The sequence below is a fragment of the Podarcis cretensis genome (genome assembly GCF_951804945.1).
Source record: "Podarcis cretensis genome assembly, chromosome: 1".
Lineage (NCBI taxonomy): Eukaryota > Metazoa > Chordata > Lepidosauria > Squamata > Lacertidae > Podarcis > Podarcis cretensis.
This window is the reverse complement of record NC_137170.1, coordinates 63,714,085-63,735,738: the sequence shown is the minus strand read 5'-3', so window position 1 is coordinate 63,735,738 and position 21,654 is coordinate 63,714,085. Positions and strand designations below refer to the sequence as shown.

At 41.1% G+C, this 21,654-nt stretch overlaps 1 protein-coding gene and 1 long non-coding RNA gene across 4 annotated transcripts in view; both read right to left on the bottom strand.

The window, feature by feature from the left end:
• LUZP2 (leucine zipper protein 2) overlaps positions 1–21,654 on the bottom strand; it is a 310,191-nt gene that overhangs the window by 39,446 nt on the left and 249,091 nt on the right. For all 3 annotated transcript variants that reach the window (XM_079969126.1, XM_079969127.1, XM_079969125.1), the window contains 2 exons: positions 19,780–19,854; positions 18,111–18,275 (listed from right to left, as the gene is read on the bottom strand). In XM_079969126.1, the coding sequence (XP_079825252.1) occupies positions 18,111–18,275; positions 19,780–19,854 (240 nt within the window). The remainder of the gene's footprint in view (positions 1–18,110; positions 18,276–19,779; positions 19,855–21,654) is intronic.
• LOC307217118 lies at positions 15,652–16,824 on the bottom strand. The gene is made up of 2 exons (XR_013839400.1): positions 16,480–16,824; positions 15,652–16,098 (listed from the first exon to the last, which is right to left on the bottom strand). It is a non-coding gene; the product is annotated as an uncharacterized lncRNA (long non-coding RNA).

Genomic DNA, 21,654 nt, shown 5'->3' with positions numbered 1-21,654 from the left:
AAGGGACAAGAGAAGATGATTCCTGGTCCAAGGTCATATCTTCCTAAACTAGCACTTTATCCACTGTATTATGCTGGGTCAATCCAGTATCTAGTTCCCATGCTTGGAATGATGAGTCCCTCTTAAATGGAGTGCCGTGATGCAAACTAACTCTGCCCATTAGCAAAAGGTACACTCTGTCAAATAATTTCAGCTCTTCATGCTACCCTACTACAAGAAAACTCCAGTAAGCAACCCCTGTGCGTAGATCACGCATATTCTTATGTGTTGCATGAATATTCACATCATAAACCCATTTGAGGGTAGGCCATACCTCAATGGAAGAGCAATTGCATAGCATACAAAAGATCCCAGGTTCCATTAAAAAACAGATTCTTGCCCAAATGCTGTATGCAATGTAGGTGAATTAAAATACTGTCATTGCCACTAGCGAAGATGAAATCCGAGCAATATCCTCAAGCCAGAAAAAAATATAGATAGGAAAAGTAAAATAGAGCAGAGGAATTACCAAAAGGCTTTTCTGTAATGTTTTTCACTCTGCCTATAAATCTGATCAGATTTGTCACCTAAAATGCCAGCCAGCCTGATGATTTATTATACAGCTAAGAAACTCCCTATTACCCTACTGACATTTGTGCCATTAAATATTTGCCCTCTTTCCATTTTAATCAGATTTTTGGGGCTTTGTAAATTGTCTCTTGAAATCACAGTATGGCGGAAAAATCCAGAGCAGCAGCAACAAAACAAAAAAAAGTACCAACCAGGGTACTTTGCTTTGTGACGCTTCCTTATTACAAAAAATGCAGAAAAGGGGTAATGTAGTGTAACACACTACATGCTCCAATATCTATGTTTTGAAGGACTATTTTTCAGAGTGGTATGTACTATCCTTCCAGAAAAGACACAATATCCATTCCACTGATGTCTGATGGGTTGAAAGCAGCTGATATCAATGGGGGAAAATATCAAGTGTTATGGGAAGCTTTTTGTCAGTTTCACAAAGGGAGCTCTGGGGACTTAGAAGCACTCATTTCTCTTTACATTGCAAAGATTTCTATGCTTCCCACACAGCATCAGCAGCATTTGACAACATATGTGTAGAATCTGTCTTGTAAACTATATGAGATGAAAAAGTGGGGCTTATGGATCCGTGGGATGTCCTTCCACATAGTGAAGGTATTTATTTGTAGTATATCCATGAGCACCTTGAAATATTTGTGATATTCAAAACTCAAAAAATGCATCTACCGTATATACATTTATCAAAGAAGAAATGAGCTACATTAGCACTAGAAAAATTCTATTTGTTTTGGTAACACACACACACTCATATTTGCAAAAGGAGCTAGTGTACACAGCAAAAACGGAGAATCTATTTCAAATGTTGTTAGACTCCAACTCCTATCAGCCCCAGCCAGCATGGCCAATAGTTAGGGACGCTGGGAATTATAGTTTAACAATGAGAGAAACAGGCCATATGAATGTTAATTCTTCTGTAAATTCATGCATCTCTCCATTGAAATGGTGAAGGAGCACCTACTCTGTAAATTACACAAAGCGTAAAAAAATGAAGCATAAATTCTCTTGTTTTCTGATTCCTCTGCTTGTTGAATATTCAAATCTACTTTGGGTTGTCAGACTCCCTTAATTCAGATCCCCTAAGAACCAAACTAGATATGTAATAGGCAGCTAAAATCTTACGTTTCCTTAACTAATTACAGGGGAAATCCAATTTACACTGCAAAGGCAGCATCTAAGGAGGCTTCTCTCTTCATTTCCCCTCATGATCTGAATAGAGATCTCATCTTGGAATAAAAACTGTCCCATCCCCTGCCCTCTCAGAACAAAGTCCTCATGGGTGCCAGTGGGAATTCTCCCAGCCACCCTCCCAAGGCTCATAGCTGTGTAGAAAGGGTCACTGTTCCAATCACAGTGGGAGACTGATGAGACAAAGCCCTCCCTCCCCATATGTAGACGCTCCCATTTGTAATTAGTAGTACTGAGACAAAAAAAATATCATGCGTGTGTGCCAATGAATGAGAAAAGAAATTTCATTTCAAAGTTATAAAATTATTCATGGGAAAACAAATTTCAGTAAAATTCTCATGGTTGAGGTGCAAGGTTCTTGTTGTGCTTAGTTTTGAGGTGTTTGTGGGTGTTCTTTCATTCATTCTACAAATCATCTCACTAGCGGTCTGCACTCTGCAGCCTTCCTAGGTGCCCATACTTGTATTATAGTCTAGGGAAGACATCAGAAGGTAACTCCTGCCATGGGCATTTTTAAAAGTCAGGAAGCATGGGTAGATGGAGAAGTTGCAGAGTGCTGGATAGATATTTACAGGAAACAGAGGGCAATGTTCAGCTCAATAGTTGAGCTAGCATAAGGATTAGCACTAAAATAATGTGATTTTCCTGTGCCATCTTCAAATCTATTCTTGAGGGCAGAAGCAGATTCCAGGCAGCGTGACCTGTTTACTCTCACTGGGTGCCGAGCCAAGGGGGGCACTGCTATGATGTAATGCAGGCACAGAATGGAAGCCGAGAGGTGCCCAATTTTGGCCTCACACCCCTGAGATTTGAAAGAGCAAAGTCTGTATATCACCTCTACTGTATATCTCCTGAGGCCACCTCCTATTGTAAGCTCAAAATCCTGCACTGATCAAAATACTATCGAAATCCCAATAGAAATTCTCAGTCCCCTGACAATGAGGTGCAACAATGGAAACATTTTGCCAAGGAAGAAAAGTGAAGGAGAGATTTTGGCACAGCACTAGGAATTAGTTAAGGAAATACATAGCTGCCTGGTACATATTAAGTGTATGTCTGGTTTGGCCCTGGCTTGTGGTAAGAGCAACAGTAAGCTTAGGTCCTAGAGAGAAAAGCGGAAATCTCCATGTACTTTCACGTGTCCAGGGGACTTTTTTCTTACAATCTGAAAGCATAGTGTTCCCTGAAAATGCCCAGCCACAATATAATAGTCTAAGGGTTTTTTCTTGTTTGTTGGTTTTATTGGGGGGGGGGGGGTCACATGGATTTTAAAACTAGTAACCCTCTAACAGTTTTAACAACCTCACTGGCCTCCTTAAACATCGTTTCTCCGTGCTTAGTTGCTTAATAAATTGTAACCTTGCTTTGTACTTCAGATCAAACAAAAACCTGCTTTTATGTATCTGTGATATATACACACACATGCACACATATATACATACTCATTTTTCCATTAACAGAGAGAGAATATTTGCAAGGAATATAAAGTGGCAAAAGCTTTAATATGGTTGTATTGTACCTTACGTGACAGTACTAAAATTAGGGTAAACTTCAGATGATACATTTTCAGTGCTTCATTTCACTTTCACCCAAGAGAGGGATGTTTTCCCCTTCAGGGCAAAATACTAAATGGGAAGATGCTAATGAAGTTCCATGGAGCTTCGCTGCTTAACTGCACACCTTCTTGTTGTGGTTTTGTTTTTTAAAAAGCCTGCATTTGCCTTCTCCTGAAGAAAGTCTTATTCCATTTTCCTGCAGTTTTCATGGTCAGAGAAGATGTCCAAGAAATATGCATGCTATTTGTGCCTTGTCCTTATGACCTCCTGTAACAGCAAATTTGGAGTAAAGACTGCTGTGCCAACTTGTATTGTCAAGTTGCATCATGATCATAGGCTGACTTCAGTAGGTAGTCATGTCACAAAGCTACAATATGGCACATATATGGGAATAGGAACAGGAATGTGGCAAAGGCAAAATAGGATGAAACTCACATTCCATTCCATTTTAGAATCATAGACTTGGAAGGGACCATGAGGCTCATCTAGTTCAAACCTGCAGTGCAGGAACCTTTTTGCCTAATGTAGGGCTGAAACCATAACCCTGGGATTAAGAGACTCATGCTCTACCAACTGAGCTAGGTAGCCAAAGAAAAAACTCACATCCCATTACATTTCCAAAAAAACCTTGTTTGTTATCCCTAACTAGAACCAGAGGTCTGCTTGCAATGGGTCAAGCAACAGTTAAATTGTTGCACTTGTTCCCTGTTGTTGAGATGGCATTCTGGCTTTTGGCTGCCATATACAGAACAGTAGCATCCAATTTATATTTAATGTTTGGGCATTTGGTGGGCAATCCATTCAAATCCATTAGTACATAGTTACAGGCTAATGAGAGTTTGGAATTCCATCAGAAATGAATTGATTAGATTGAGAGTCCTGGCTGAAAGGAATATAAGGCCAAATTCAGTACTGTTTGGAGGTCAGTTGTGTGTCTTTGGCGAACTGTGAATAGGGTCAGAAAAGGACTTCGGAAAGGTTCAAGGAAAGGTAGAAAGAAAGGCAGCTGGCAGACGAAGAAAACTGAAGCTGATATTTCCTAAGGCAGAAGCTAAAGAGGCTTGCAAAAAAGGGAGTGTGAACTCCCACAGCAGCCTTTGAGACAGCTAAGGCCATGGTGGCAGAAGGTGCGGACTTCTGGTGAAGACCTCAGTAAAGCTGAAAGGTAACTGAGAAAGGTGAACCCTGAACAAAGGGAAGACTTCAAGAAAAGCCCTCTTGACAAACCTGTGAGTTACCTGGGGGTGGAGTTAGGACTTGACTAAGGCTATTATAGACTTAGGGAAAGTAACTAGCTATCTTCTTGAAGCAGCAGTAATACCATTAAGTAATAGTAACATCTTACATCTAATAATAAACCAAGTTTTATTTTACAACTTGCAAGATTACATATTACATCAATAATACGATTCAATATATTATAAGATCTGACTTACTTCTAAGCAAGTATAGTCTTTTTTTGTCCTGTGCCTATACCCATCTACTTTATCTGAAAGAGGATAGGATATAAATACAACTGTTTGAAATAAAATAGAAAATGAGAAATAAAGCAGGTATTTGATTCAATTTGAAAACACCAGAGTCACAGTTGTTGTTTTTTTTTGAAAAAGTGGAGACTAAGCAATAAAGGTCTGCGCCACTAGGCTTCAAAAAGATGGTGGTTTGGAAGTGGGATATAAAGGTCTGCTCCACCTAGGCCTGCCAGACACCTAGCACAGCAGTAAGAAATGATAATAGATTGCAAGAACAGTCACAGTTTGCATGATACTTTTTTAGCCTTCAAGGTAAAGACGTTGCTGTAGCAGTCTCAGCTAGTGATGGTGCTGAAATGGAAGGGCTTTGGAAGGTGACTTAAGTGCCCACACACTGCCACTTGCTAGTTCTGCAGCTGCTCCTTTCCATTCCCAAAAACTTACCTGAAGCATATAAAGTTGCCTTATACTGAGTTAGACCATTGGTTGCATTGTCTACATTGATGGGCAGCTGTTCTAGCTGGCAATGCTGTTGAAGCTGGCATACTTCATGACTCTTCGAATACTGAAATGAACGTGCTGTGGACATAAAAGTCTTTGGGATATACCTTTTCACCCCCAAGGTGCCTGAGGAAGTAGAGGAAGCAGGAGTATTGACTACAGTCGTACCTTGGTTTTCAAACAGCTGAGTTCTCGAACGTTTTGGCTCCTGAACAACGCAAACCCAGAATTGAGTGTTCCGGTTTGCAAATGTTCTTTGGAACCCAAACATCTGACAGGGCTTCCTGGGCTTCAGATTGGCTGCAGGAGCTTCCTGCAGCCAATCAGAAGCCGTGCTTTGGTTTCTGAATGTTTTGGAAGTCAGACTTCCGGAACGGATTCTGTTTGACTTCCAAGGTACAACTGTACATGTCCCAGGACTCCTTATGAGTAGTACATTAGCACAAATAGCAATATCCCAAGCACCAGAACTCATGGGATATGTTTTGGGGATATGTGTTTTGGGAACTACATTTCACAGGGCCTTGATGACCTGGGATACTGCAATTTCAGCATTCCAGATCCTTTCCCGTAAGTTCTAAGCTCCCAGTGGGAGCATAATCTCTTGTGTCCAAAGGAAGGGCCTACACTTTCAAACCTAGCTAGTTCTGATCCTTACATATACAACACCTCCCTAGCTCCACAAATCATTTCATATTGTCTCATGCATGTTACAATTTGACCTTTTAGGGAAAGCCATTTATCCCCCTGTAGCTCTTTACTCATCTTTGTTTCCTCTCTTCCTTGTTGTTCTTCACAGCCACAAATTCCTATACTTCTCATTATTTTCAAATTAGGAAGTGACTCCTGAGAGAGAAAAGGCACTTCCCAAGAGAAGGAGACAGTCAAATACCGGTATGTGTTGTCTGGAGCTAAAATTACCTTTCCCTCTGTATATCATACTAACTGGCTAGGCAGCACTCACAACCAAGTTGGTTTACATTAAACCTTCACATGGCAAAGTAATACCAAGGAATGGACATTACTGAATATGCTCAGCTAATTTTCTTCAAAGAGTAATACTGCAATGTACTGTCTTGTACTTGAGAAAGTTAAGATGTACTGAATTCCATAGAAATGAACAGGATATGTTAGATGCCCTGTGGATATGGACTGGTACCCAAGGCACAGTGTCTAAAGATGCTATTTAGATCTCAGTCTTGATGTTTTATGAAACAGTGTGGAATAGGCATCATTTTATCTTTCTGTGATATTTCTCCTGTATTTGTTTAGCAAAATTATTTCTGTTGAATAATAGCCATTTAACTTACTTAATTAGAATCTTATTGTACTTTTTGTGTGAAAGCCACTAGAGAGTACAGACCATGTACAGACGCAGATTTATGAGTGTATTTATCACAGAGGCTTTGCAAATTACTCCACAATGTTCATGTTTCTGCTGACACTTAAGAATCTAACCCTTGCTCTTCTTTCATATATGCTCAGATACACCAATAACAGTTAGGCAGGGTAAAAAGCAGTCAAACACGGCAAAAAATGTGGGGGGTGGGGGTGGGGGAGAAGAATCATCATGCCTAAACAGGGAGGAATTCTTGACTGAGAAAATGAATAGGGAATTACATTTCTAAAACATATTTTTGAAAACAGAAATGTTGTTTTTGTTGTGACTACAAAATCCCAACTGCATACAGTATGTCATAAACTGACATTTTAAAAAATCAACTCTGTTCAGAAGCTATCATGGCTAGAGATGGCACGGAGCGATTATACAAGTCATCTCACCTCACTTCCAATTCAACAAAGATAACTTGCGTAAAGGGAACACACAAACTCCAGCTATACAAAGGAAAGCTTAAAGCGGGGTTGGGGAACCTGTGGCACTCTAGATGTTGTTGAGCTACAACTCCCAGCAGCCCCATCCAGCATAGCCAATGGTCAGGGATGTTGGGACTTGAATTCCAACAACATTTGGAAAGTTACTGCTTCTTCTACTCTTAAACTAAAGGTAATGGCACATGGGTTTTCCACAATGTGTTGATATCAATTTTTCAGTGCCGAGTGTTGACTGTTTACTTTCCCCACATTCATTCCTGAGGCATCTGATCAGGGCCTATATTTTAAAAATGAGCTTAAAGATGTCCCTAAGTACTTTGGGAAGAATGTTTATCTTCCTAAATAGCCCCCCCCCCTTGATTTATAGCAGAAGCTAAAATTCTCAAAGTTGTAAAAACGGAATTACAGGCTGAGAGCAAAGGTTAATAGGTTACTGACCCTACAGAATACAATCACCTGCAAAAACACAATTAAAATTGGTAAATAGTAAGTTAATACCATGTGCCTCCTAAGGTTAAAGGGCAAGAGCAAATAGAAACAGCAGCTGGCTGGAAAGAAGAAGGGTGTAAACTGAAGAAGAGGCTTTTTCCTATTTTACTTTGAGTTCTTATGTTTCCTTGCAAAGGTTTATTCTTCTAAAAAGCTATCTATGTTAATGTATGAAATATATTGGCTTAAATGTAATAATGCAAAGGATTTAGAAAGTAAGAAATGTTCGATTCTTATGTTAGATTCTTATTTCATTGATGGTGTGTGAGAATGTGAACCCAAGATCTCTGACATCTGTTTAAGATAAAAATTTAAAACCATTAACCATCTGTTTTGGAGGGCAATAGGGCAAGGAGGGCAAGAGGTGAGCTGGTAATTAAGGTTCCTTATTGAGGCAAATGTAAGATACATGACTATTTATTTGCCATTCATAAATATAGCTCTTTGTCTCCCATAAAAGGCAATAGGAAATGGGTGTATCTTTTATGATTGGTTCTAGCAAACAGCCAATAGGAATTTCAACCAGGCTGATTGGACAGAGGCAGCCAAAGGAGGAGCAAGGGGGCTGAGCTGAGGAAATATAAGTGCTGACCATCAGGGCTGGAGTGGGCAGAGCTTTGGTAACCAATACCACTGTGTCTCTCATTTATTTGTCTGACAAATAAATTATTATTTTAATTTCTCTATTGCTATGTTGAATATTTCATTCCAGCTAAGCGTTAACCACAAGCAGGGTGCTACATTCCTAGGAAGACATGCAAATGTTATACCTGAAAGTTAATACAAATTCATTTCCCAGGGAAGAATTGGAATCCTTAGGCCCACTTCCACATTCCAGCTGCCTATGCATCTTATCTCAGGAACAGATAATAATTTGCATTTGCTCCTTGGTAATGTTAAGTTAAGAAAAATGACATGTCATCACTGCACAGCATTCCTCTATCCCCGCTCCATTTTCTTAGCTTTCATCTTTGGGTGGGCAGGAAAATGCTGAGGAATAGTCTTATTATCATTCACACATTTTATTCAACCAAATGTTACTGGAGGGAAGTAAGGGAGACATGGGAAGTGTTTCAGGTTAGTGGTGGCAGCCACATAATATTGATAGCATGTAGTTTGGGCCCAAGAGACAAATAAGCATTTGTGCATTTTGACTTCAGAGGAGGAACAACAAAACTAATACTTAGCAGGGAGAAGAGTGATCTTAAATAATCCCTGGCTCTGCTATCATTGACATGATGTGTATCTGCACACCAGCATAATGTGTGCCACTTCTTGCTGTGGTTCAACAACAGTACCACACCACACCCTGGGCCTGAGGTCCATAAGGCACAAATCCACAAATCTAACTATATTCACACGTTGCTACCATAGCACAAGGATTAAGATTAACAAAATGTACTCAAATGGTTCAAGGAAGTGCATCCACCCAGTGTCCCTGGCCCAGTTTTCCTGCATAGAAGAAGAAAGAAAGAAAGAAAGAAAGAAAGAGAGAGAGAGAGAGAGAAACTAGGGAAATTGGAGAATCTGAACTATTTTGTTTTCCTTTGGAAGCAGTCATGATAATAAAAAAGCAATTAGTCACAGGCTAGTGAGTAGTTCTTTGTGCACAATGTTCTATGTAAAGCATCAGTCACACAGACTATCACACAGGGCCCCAAAGGCAATTATAGTCGACAAAGAAAATAAACACAAGTAGGTTAGAATGTATCAGAGCAGAGGTAGGACCTGTGGGTGAGAGGGACTGACGAGGAACAAACAGAAACAGATCACAAGGATATCTGGGACTTCTTGAAGGGATGTGTAGGGTCACAGTGAACAGAAATAATAAAAAATATACAGATAATGAGGGCACAACTTTCCTTAAATAGAAAACAGAGAGCACGTATTACATTTGTGTGTGTGTGTGTGTGTTTTTAAATTGTTGCATGCTACCCCAATCTCTGAGTGGTGCAAGATTCCAGGGGTTCCAGGCACTTACCCAGGGTTTCTGTTTCCTCTGGGAATGAGGAACAGTGGAGACCGTGGTGTCTTTATGAGATATGGTTTATTCACACATATATGCAACCTGTGGCTATGATGGGGGGTGGGTCACAGCATTCATTTCCCAATAAAGTCCTGCCACAGCCTTAGATTCCAGCAGAAATCAGGCCTGGCTCTCTCTCTGCCTTTTCAGCCTGCAGCTTTTGCACCCAGCTCATAGCTCACATCACAGCAAACCCTGTCTTAAAAACTCAGGCTTTGCCCTTCTATCTAAAAGTTGAAGGAGGAGCCACACCCATCTGGAACAGAGTCCCCTTTCCCTTTATTCTCTTAAGGACTCATACTTAGTGGGCCATTACCAGGCTGGCCTGGCTATTCCAGGAATTAGAAGGGGGCCCAGGCACCCCCAAACTCATAAGAATATATAGCAGCTCTTGCATATTAAGTGCTATGAGGAGGGCTTATAAAGCATGTTTCTAAAATGTTTTGGGAAGTCAAAACATATCACTTGACTTAGATTTGCAAGCTGCTTGTCCATTTTCCATTTGAAATGGAAAGCTAACTAGGCACCCTTCATCTTTGACTTACCATCCCACGGCTGTTCAGCCAGCTAAACCTTGCGTAAGTCCCCTCTGTTTATTTCAGGATAAATATAAATAATTGCCTAGGTAACCATTCATTCACAGGATGATGAATGCCATCACTTGTGCTCTTTGATTGCCTCCAGTAAAACATCCTTTCTGTGAAAGACTATCAACTGATGAAGTGCTTCAAATCACTGTTACTTTATCACTGTTTAAATCATATGACCATGCAAATCTATTCGCAGTGGGCCCATGAAATTAGGGCTCACTGAGCCCTATAGTTATTTGGGTGTATGCAGGTGCCATATTATCATTCAAGGAATGATTTTTTAAGTAAAGAGAGCCAAAATATTGCATTATGTTTAACATGGGCTACCCATTTACTATTTTATGTACAGTGTGCACATAAGTATCTAGTCACTCAGGATGATAAATATTCACTGCTCAATTTTCAAACATGGTTAATGAATGGCTAAAGGGAAATCATCTCTTTAAACCACCAGGAAATTGGATTTCCCTTCCCCTATGCTTTTCCATAAGCCTTTTTCTAGACCAGCTTTTAAAGACAATGATATGAGACTTATTACATTAGCTGTCCACTGAAGGTCAAACTGGTTCAGGTGTCTGCTAAGGTTTTCAAATAGGAAAATCAAAAATAAGTTCCATTGGGAATTGTCAGGATTTCAGTTTATATCCGTAGATTGTTTCTTAAATCATTCAGGACAAAATAAATTGAATTCCTGCATTGTTGATAGCCTACTTTCTCCACATTTTTATGGTCAATGATTCAACACGTTTCAGTTTAAATGATTAGACGTACAATCTGTGGCTGAATCATAAAGGTCAATCTGCCTGATTCATTGCTGAAAATTAATGCTCTTTTCTAGTGAATGTTTTCTGGATGGTATCTTAATCAAGTGCCAGACAAAAGAGGAGTAATTCATCACGAGCCACCTTTCCTACTTTAATTTCTCTTTACGTTAGAACACAACTTTATAATACTGGATTAATAATACATGCATCATATAGAGATATACCACATTAATACTCATTATATAAATCATTAATGAATGCTTAATAACATTTAATTCCTTGTGGAGTTTGCTGGCAGTTGCATTAAGCTTTGTAATTTACAAACTATTCACACTTCCCTTGCAGCAATAGAGAAGGCTAATAATAATAATAATAATAAAAACATTTGTATGATCTCAACATATGCCTTCATGTGGGTAACATTCAGGAAGGCTTGGCTATAGCCATGGTTTTATCTAGGGGCACTGGCTCATGGGAAGATAAGCTGTTTTGGGCCCCCTTAGTATTTTGGGGAAGGGGGCCCAGGGCCCCCCATTGTGTGGGGCACTCAGACATGTGGGGCTTGGAGTGGCTCTTAATATCTAATGAGTGAAAGATGGGTTATAAACATTTTAAATAATAATAAAATATGATTTATTTGACTTTATAGAAAACAATTCCTTTCCCAAAACAATATTTGCTCTTTCTGCTACAGCTAAAATATATACCTGGTGCTGTTTTGTATTCATCACAATTGTCAGGTAAGTGAGTGGAATTATTATTATTATTATTATTATTATTATTATTATTAGAATCTAGGGTTTGTGCAAACCAAGGAAGCAGACTCAGATTAGTACATTAGATCTATGCACTCAACTCCCTTTTGGATTCAGCAAATCTTGCAGATGAGATTGTAATAGTGGAAAGCATATTTCAAACTGGATGCATTAGATGACCCTCGGTCCCTTCCAGCACTAAAATCCTATGATTCTGTGATACTCAGTTTATTTTTCACTCCCCATCTAAGGCAAAAAGTACACATTACTTTAGCATCAGAATGAACATATCCTGAAACCCAGGTTTTGGGGGGGGGAGCCCTCATGGGCCAAACTGGGACCAATGCAGGTCCAAATCTGGTCCATGGGTTGCCCACCCTGGTCTATACTACAGTGGCTTCTAGGCTTTTCAGACAAGAGACCTTTCCAGCCCTTCCTGGAGATTTTGAGATTGAACCAGGGACCTTCTGCATGTAAAACAGATGTTATATCATTAAAACTATGGTCCTTCCCCCTTTTCATTGTGGAAAATTAAAATGGCAATCCGTACACTCAGAAGTGTTAGAATTCCTGCTCCATGATTTCAGTCGTGGGATTGCTGTCTATCACATGACTTTATATGTTTTGACTCCACAGAGTGGGAAGTGACGGAGACAGGGTGTTTGTGTTGCTGTGTTCCATGAAGTGGGACTATTATCCTTTGTTCTTTTTCTCTTTGCTGTCTGATGCTAGAGAGAGAGGGAGCCATGTTGCAGTACTCTGTGTGTGTTTATATGTAAATAAAGTAGATTAGCCAAAATGCTGAGTTGTTGAGGTCTGTCATGCAAGTTGCGAAGACTCTGTGGATCCCTAAGTGTGCCGGTGTCTGTTGGCATCGGTCACTGTGATGTTCAAGCAGAAGAAAGCTCTTGAAGCTCCTGAACGATCGACCAGGAGGGAGGGAACATGCCAGTCGCGAATGTCTCTACCAGGGTCCTACTCAAGTGTAGGCTGAACTCCTGACAAGAAGACGGGGTAAATCACCCCACCCCACCAAGAAGGGCTCCAGACAGGCATCAGGGGTGGGTACTGCCAGGGTGTTGGGGTCTCAGCAGCTGCAAAATGATGCCCAAAGTTTAAAAATGAATGCCAAGCGTTCTGCTAAAAGCCTGCTGAAAGTTCACATTCTGCAACATGAGGAACATAATATTTTCCTTCTAAGGATAAAATTAATCTTACAAAGCAATGTGTCCTCATGAATGACACAGATATTAGGCATAAGAAACAGGCCTGTAATAAACAAGATATTTCTGGGTTCTTGCTGACAGGGTGTCATAGCAACAGCTTGAAGTTCTTGCCTAAGAGGAATATCTTCTTTAGAAATGTGGGACTTTGACATGTTTTGATAAGAGAGGTCACATGGAGGTAAAAAAACCCCAACCTATACGCATTAGGAAAGCTTCATATCTCTCTCGTATTGGAAACGAAAAAAGAACCTACCATGTAATTAAATTTATATTGTCTTATATGCTCTTCGGAGAAGAATGCTTTGTGCAAAAAGGTCAAACCATGAATTTAAATTGGGATATTATGATAAATGAAATGATCAGCATTGGTTCCAATTTTAGCAACCAAAGTGATTTCTTTTTTTAAAAAAGGATTCTAATTTAGGAACACTTCTTGGCCTCCCCTCAAAGGGAAATAATTATTGCCTGGATCTTCCTAGTAATGCCAGCTCTGCTGATCACTTGTTTCAAGAAGTGGTGATTTCGATCCAAAGGACACGCCCATAGATCCAAAGGACACGCCCTTATAGATCAGTAGCTAGAGCCACATAGATAACCATGAACCTATATTGCTGGAGAAGGGAAACTCTGATCCTAACCCTCTGCTGCCTTGTGGGACATCTTTGGGAGAAGAAAGGGCTAAGGAGTAAACCCTACACAAATCCAGAGTGGAGTCCGTGAGACACTTGGATAACATCCTATACCGCCTCCTTCCAGCAACTCCTGCAGCCAAGCTGGTGCCAAACTTATCGTTCTGCTTTCCTTTGGACCACATCAGTGAGGCCAAGATTGGGTCTTGTCATCTGGGCAGCCCTGGGAAGGTAACTTCAGTATTGCTGATGCAACAACACCAACACAGGAGGCAGCAGTTACAGGTCTCCAGCAGTTTGATGTCACCCCATTGTCTCTCAAGACAGATGGGTGCCAACAACAATAATATTGATGGGGACTATATTTTGTTTTCAATGGATTTTGACTACTGTTGTGCTAATTACTTTCATTTCTACAGAGTCTGTGCAGGAGTGATTGATCTAAAGTTCTGTCTACATTCTGATGTGTTCTCAAAGGTCCTTTTTGTGGGGAACTTACAGTTCCAATAGGATCCATACTGGTACAAGAAATGGCAAGTTCTAGGCAAGGGATCTCTCTCTCTCTCTCTCTCTCTCTCTCTCTCTCTGTGTGTGTGTGTGTGTGTGTGTGTTGCAGCATTTGCACCTGGGTCAGATATGCTGAACAGCATTCCCTGCCCCTTCATAATTTGTAGCCTCAAAAGGAATTGATGGATCAGAAAAATTTAGTGACTCAAATGACCACTTTTCAGCCTTTTGCCTTTTTCAGCCTGAGGGTGACATACCCTCATAGACAAGCTTCTGGGAGCCGACTGCCAAGTGATGGGCAGGGGCCAGAGGCAAAAGTGGTTGAAACAAAGGATGTGACTCTAATCCTTACACTTTATCTAGACTCCAGAGAACAATTCGGGTATGTAGAATTGTCATGGAGTTGTGACTGGGGAGTAATATATTATTGCAAAAAAAGAAAAGAAACCTGCCAGCTAAGATAGTTCATAATCTTTCTGAGATCATAGTTCATACATTTTGTCCTGAGTTTGTTAAACATTTAAAAAAATTCTCTGCTAATGTCAATTCAGATAAAGGATATTATTATAGTACCATGTTGCACTGGGTGAGCCTTCGGTAAGAGAGTCCTATGTAAAAGAAGAGCAACTCCCCTTTTGCTAGAGGGTAGAGGAAATAGTGGGTGACAAACATGAAGTAGTACCATTGTTTAAACTTGTTGGAGTAGGGTGTGTGGAAGGGAGCCTTATCTTTACACACACACACACAACCATAGTGGAAATTTTCCCCAGTGGCACAAATAGGGGCATTTTTCAGAGTGTCTAGTTTTACGGATTGGGGGCCTGGCAATCTATTTGCGGTGGGATAGTGAAGAGAAATCCCTCATGTGCAGTCTTCCCAGTAAGCATCAACTCCATGGCTAGGCCAGTAATTAATTAAAGACAATACATAGCTGCACACTGAGCAAACATCTCATTCGGCCTTAAGGCTGCAGTCCTATGCACACATACATAAGGCATGCCATTTGCTGGAGAGAGGGTTGCATGAAACTACGGGGACAACAGGATTTTATATTTATTTGTGGCACAAAGAAACTAGTCAGAGACTGTGCCCCCTCCTTCTCAACAATGGACCTGCCATTAGTAAGCATGGCTGGGAACCAAAGGACACAGAGATAGGATGGCTGTCACCCATTGCCAAAAATCTCTTATCTCCTTATGCATACTTTCTCAGAGAAACACACACTGACTCCTACAGTGTTGCCCAAGACAGATATTGTCAATGTAATATGCATTTCAACCTATAAATGATATGTAAATTTCACACCGAGGAAAGCCCATGATTTGGTAACTGGATGGATAATCCCTTGAAGTTATGATATTTACAAGGCAAGACATACACTGAAGGTTAAGCTGCTTCTTATCAAAAGTGACAGGATTCATGAGCGCTGAGATTCTGAATTCTGTGTCACTTTTTTAAAAAGCACATGTGCCCATTAAAAAAACAACACCTGAGTCATATACATTGATGGAAAGGAAAAGCTCGCGCAATTACAGCTGGGGCTAGTTAGCTTTTAATAGGAAGACAAAGTCAAGGACTACATACATAACAATGCCTGTCATCATGAAAGTGTTCTGTGATATAATTCCATTGCAGAAGGTATAATTCTGGCTCAAACCACGATTCCCTGACAACCTATTTCACAGTAGCGAGTTTTCAAGGGTTTTGTAATCATGGATAATGTACAGATTTACAATAACGAGGTGTCCATGAGTAGAACAGCAGGATTATGACCCATTATTTTCCCTCAGACACATTCATGGCATGTACCAGTATGAGCAGTATCTATGAAAGATACTATTTTTGGTGAATGATGTTAAGTAAACATGTTGAGTATATTAAAACCCACCTGTTAGTGATTGCTAACCCTGGAGTGTGGCTCTACAAGGCTGTGACCAGAAAACGTTGCTAAGAAGAAATTTAAAGTAAATTTAGGAGCCCCTCCTTTGGTAAGACAAGGGACGCAGGTGGCGCTGTGGGTTAAAGCCTCAGCGCCTAGGGCTTGCCGATCGAAAGGTCGGCAGTTCGAATCCCTGCGGCGGGGTGCGCTCCCGCTGCTTGGTCCCAGCGCCTGCCAACCTAGCAGTTCGAAAGCACCTCCGGGTGCAAGTAGATAAATAGGGACCGCTTACCAGCGGGAAGGTAAACGGCGTTTCCGTGTGCGGCTCTGGCTCGCCAGAGCAGCAATGTCACGCTGGCCACGTGACCTGGAAGTGTCTCCGGACGGCGCTGGCCCCTGGCCTCTTAAGTGAGATGGGCGCACAACCCCAGAGTCTGTCAAGACCTGGCCCGTACGGGCAGGGGTACCTTTACCTTTACCTTTACCTTTGGTAAGACACCTGAGGAATTCCAAGGGGAGCAACGTTTTGGGGTCATGATGCTGGACTAGCAGCTCTTATGCTTTTAATGAGGTGCCTTTGGATTACCTTGTTCTCATCCCGAAATAAGTATTAATAGCAGAGTGTCACCTCTTATAATGGAGTTCATGTCCATGATTCCATTGAGAGAAAAAGGGGGTCTCTAATAACATACACAGTAAAAGCAGGAAGAGGAAGAAGGATCACTGGCCATGTGAGCTGCTGGCTACACCACTCAGCATTATTGTAAAGGAGGAAACACATGTAATGATATGCACACACGGAGCTTCTCCATGTGAGCAGGTTCTTGCCTGCATGGAGGAGTCTCGTGTGTGTAAGCTACTTTTCCACAAATGCCGAATGTTCAGGCCCCATAGTAGCCAGTCAGTGCATCAGAGCTAGGGCTGTTCTGAATTCACAAGGATCATTTCTCAGCCATTAGAAATTACAGTGGTACCTTGGTATGCAGACATCTTGGTTTGCAAACGTTTTGGATTACAAATATGTCAAACCCAGAAGTGTGTGTCCCGGTTTGCAACCTTTTTTTGGATTACAACCCTTTTTTGGGGGGGGGGATTACGAACAAAAAAATATTGGAAGCCCCATTGGCGAAAGCACACCTTTGTTAACAAACTGTTTTGGTTTACAAACGGACCTCCAGAATGGATTATAGTTGTAAACCAAGGTACTACTGTACCTTATTCAGTTACACCAGCCCTGTGAATGTGACCAGTGGACACGATCTTTTCCCACTCATATGTTCACTTAAAACAATGGAGTGTACATATTTGATCATCCCTACAATGAAATCTGAATGACCCAAGTTAGTAAGCAAAGGGGTGGGTGGGTGTACAACACCATGAAATTCCCTGACTGTCCAACCTGGAGTTGTAAGGGTATACATGTGCATAATCAACTTGAGAAAATAAGTGGGACTTGTCTATACTCCATGAAAAGATCCTTAAAGTTATTTATTTAGTAGTGCTACAACAGAGGATTACTGACACATTGATAGCAATTGCTGGTATGGTTGGGGATTATATGCAGCTGCTATTACACCACCATCACTAAGGCACCAATGGTTGCTACTATATGTTACTGGATTAGTGAAGCATTTAAAATTATTGCAAGTCTTCTGCACTGCCGCTTCATTCAAATTATGCTTTGCATTACTGCATTTCAGTAATAACCAAGTCCTAAGAATGCAATGGGATAAAATTCAGTCATGACCAATTTGTCTCATTGCTTTCAGCTGCAATTAGTGGCAACTGGCCTTTGCAGGAATAGGAATTATATCAGTAAGCTCTGTTGAACGGTATATTAATTACAGACAGTATCAATAAACTGCATACCAAATAGGAGAGATTATGTACTATAACAGTTAACTATGCAGATGAGGCTTCTATAAGAGCAAATATCCCAAATCTTCTTCAGCAACAAGAAAAATAGTAAAAAGTAACTTCAGTGACAGCAAAGATAGGCTTAGCATTACCTTCAAAATTCATCCTAATCTTTCAATGAATTTAAAATCCTTCTTAGTTCCAGTTTGATGGACTTTCAGGACACACTCTCATTTTTAAAAAAGAAGAAAAAAGATACCTTGGTGCTTGTCACTTGAAATGGAATTTTTGAACCATTTGTAACTGGGGATGTCTGTCTCTCAGTCGGTCTTGAAGGGATTATATTTGTAGTGGGAGGCTGATTGTGCAAAACTGAAGACAGGCAGAGTTGTACGGTCTCCTTCAGAGCCTTCAGCTGTGACTCCTGAGGGGGGAAATGTCATTCGATCTTAACAAGAGATTACAGAGGATCATATTTTACTCTGCACTTTTTATGTTCACACTCTACCATTTTCAGCAACTAAAAAAATTGAATGAAAACCAATGTATGATCGAACACAGAAATGAAAATAGGAACCAGGCATGTGACACAATGGCTAAGTGTACTATTCCATTTTTTTCTCATAGGAAAGAGGCATTTCTGTTTGGGAACTCCTAGCTTGTTTCTCACCTCAGCTATCTGTGTTTCACACACTGGAAAGAGGACAGGATGGCAGTGGATTCCCTGCCCTTGTGCTTCTTCCAGCCTTGGGTCAGCAACTTAGCTTTGGCCCTAAAAAAACACAGATTCCAGGCGGTATGAACTGGTCCAGAATGCCTTGGAAGGTGGTGGCTCTTCTGTGTTAGATTTGATAAAGCAGCTGCTAGGTGGCCACATATAGCGGATGCTGTGCATTGGATTTCTGACATTATCAGGGAACACTATGTTTCTAAGGGGAATGTGAGAGGTTCCAATACTCCAATGCACTGCTAACCCTACACCTTTCCTCACTGCTGCTTGTACAACAACCCTCAGGATGTTGTGACGATGATGTAGGAGTAAGGAGTATAAACAAGCCCCCCATGGGAAGACTCAAGCCCCTATCTTCTGTCTCCCATCACAGTGTCACAGTGTTCATTCCAAGTGGACTACCAGATGGATTTTGGTGCTGATCCATGTGAGCATTTTGTTCTGGTTTTCACCCTTTCCTTGGATATGTAGTCTGCCTCTTGCAAAAAGTTTGTTGTCCTCACCTGGGCACCAGGACATTTGTGCTAATTTCTGAAAAGTGTCTATGTGGGGAATATTAGGTACTGAAGAGAACATAGACTATGTGACATGTGCACTGGATTATTGGTGCCTTCCCTGCATGTGAAAGCATTATCAACCAGACACATCCACCAGTGACTATTGGCAAGTTTGCTGGTGTTTCTGGGGATTTCATTATGGTGTTGCCTCTGCTGCTGGTGGAACAAAGAATCACCTCACATTATGCTGGCATCAGCCCAGGCATAGTAGCCACCTAGCTAGATGAGTTTGCTTTATATTTTACAACACATTCCTGTCGCAAGAAAATTTTCACACAGCACACATTTTCTCTCTGTAATGATGCTCTGTGCTATAGGTCTTACAACATCACATCTTTTGGGTCCCAGCTGTATTTGGGTATTTGAAGTTGTAAAAATCATAATGATGCTCTTGCCCCTTCCTGAGCATGTTGAGAGAGAGGAAAGAGAGATGGCTCTTCTTCATCATCTTCAATGAACAAATGCCTGTACTTAGACTGTCATACTGCAAGAACTTCCCTCCTCTCCAGGGGGAATACTCATTATGCATACAATCAAATATATGTCTACAGTTTTACAAGAATAAGATCCTACGTTGTCATATTAGACTGCAATCACTGTCTATTAATAGAGCTGAAAGATGTGCTCAGAAGAGTTCTTACTTTGTCAAGAGCTGCTTTCTCCAATTCTTCTTTTGCAATTGCTAGTTTTTGTTCCAAGTCTGTAAGCTGCTGTGCCTGTGGGAAATTTAAAAACAAATTAGCTGGTATAAATTATAACCCTATTTCGTCTAACATTTCTGCGAGGAGGGTGTGAGAGTTTTACTTTGGAAGGTAAGAAAAATAGATGAAATAAAAAACCCCATCTTGTCAATATAACAAATTCTCTGGGGAATATTACAATTGATAAATTGAAGGAGGCCTTTGGTGTGGGAACATTTTATTACAGTATCTAAATCCAGCCTTGTTCAGATGAATGTTTTGTCATTGATTTGAAGGGGAGGGGGGGAATCTCATCTTGTGCTAAAATATTTACAATCCCCATCAAAGCATAAGCATTTCATACACAGTTGGTAAATAAATACTGCATTGTATGTTTCTAAGATGCTTAGGATAGAACTACATGTTGCAAACATGTGGGAAAAGGTAAATTTTACTTCTCCTAGTGGAGGAAATCATCTTTAGGATAGGTAATGTGGAGCAGAAAAGCCAAGAGGAGTGTTTCCTTAATTTTTTTCTACTCTTGTCACATCTCTATGCAAATTGCTTCGCCTCCTTACATTTATTTCATCTCACATGCATGTTTGCATCTCCAAACATGTTGGCTCATGTAGATAGAAAACCTACCTGAGGGGTGGGCATGATTAGAAGTAGGAAAAGTGCTTCCTTTTGACCCCTTCTAAGACTGCTTTTCTGTATAGGGTAGTGTGAAAAATGTGCTCCTAACTGCTCCTATTTATTTCATCCTAGATTTTTCTCGAACCACTAGATAGAAGATTTGTAGCTTAGGCACTGCTACATTTCTTCAACTTAAGGAACCAGCTATTTTTTCAAAGGTGTTCCACTTCCTTGCTTCCTTTCTGATAGACCTCCAAGTACTAAGCTACATGCCTTGTTTCTCTTCTTCTTCTTCTTCTTCTTCTTCTTCTTCTTCTTCTTCTTCTTCTTCTACTTACCCTCTGAGAATGACATAACTGCTGCTATTTGAGCTGGCCGATTTTTTAAGAATAGACTTGTAGAGACTCATTCTGCATAGAAGGATTCATTATGGCAAAGCAGACTAGCACTGTACCAGTGCAGCCATCTGCAGGGAGCTCAACAACCCCTTGGTATTTGAAATAATGGACAAGGCGGTTGGAGGATGGATGGCGGCTAATGGATTGAGGTTGAATCCTGACAAGAAAGAAGTACTGTTCTTGGGGGACAGGGGGCGGGCTGGTGTGGAGGACTCCCTGGTCCTGAATGGGGTAACTGTGCCCCTGAAGGACCAGGTGTGCAGCCTGGGAGTCATTTTGGACTCACAGCTGTCCATGGAGGCACAGGTCAATTTTGTATCCAGGGCAGCTGTCTACCAGCTCCATCTGGTATGCAGGCTGAGACCCTACCTGCCCACGGACTGTCTCGCCAGAGTGGTGCATGCTCTAGTTATCTCTCGCTTGGACTACTGCAATGCGCTCTACATGGGGCTACCTTTGAAGGTGACCCGGAAACTACAACTAATCCAGAATGTGGCAGCTAGACTGGTGACTGGGGGCGGCTGCCGAGACCATATAACACCGGTCCTGAAAGACTTACATTGGCTCCCAGTATGTTTCCGAGCACAATTCAAAGTGTTGGTGGTAACCTTTAAAACCCTAAATGACCTCGTCCCAGTATACCTGAAGGAGCGTCTCCACCCCCATCATTCTACCCGGACACTGAGGTCCAGCGCTGAGGGCCTTCTGGCGGTTTCCTCACAGCGAGACGCTAAGCTACAGGGAACCAGGCAGAGAGCTTTCTCAGTAGTGACGCCTTGCCCTGTGGAACACCCTCCCACCA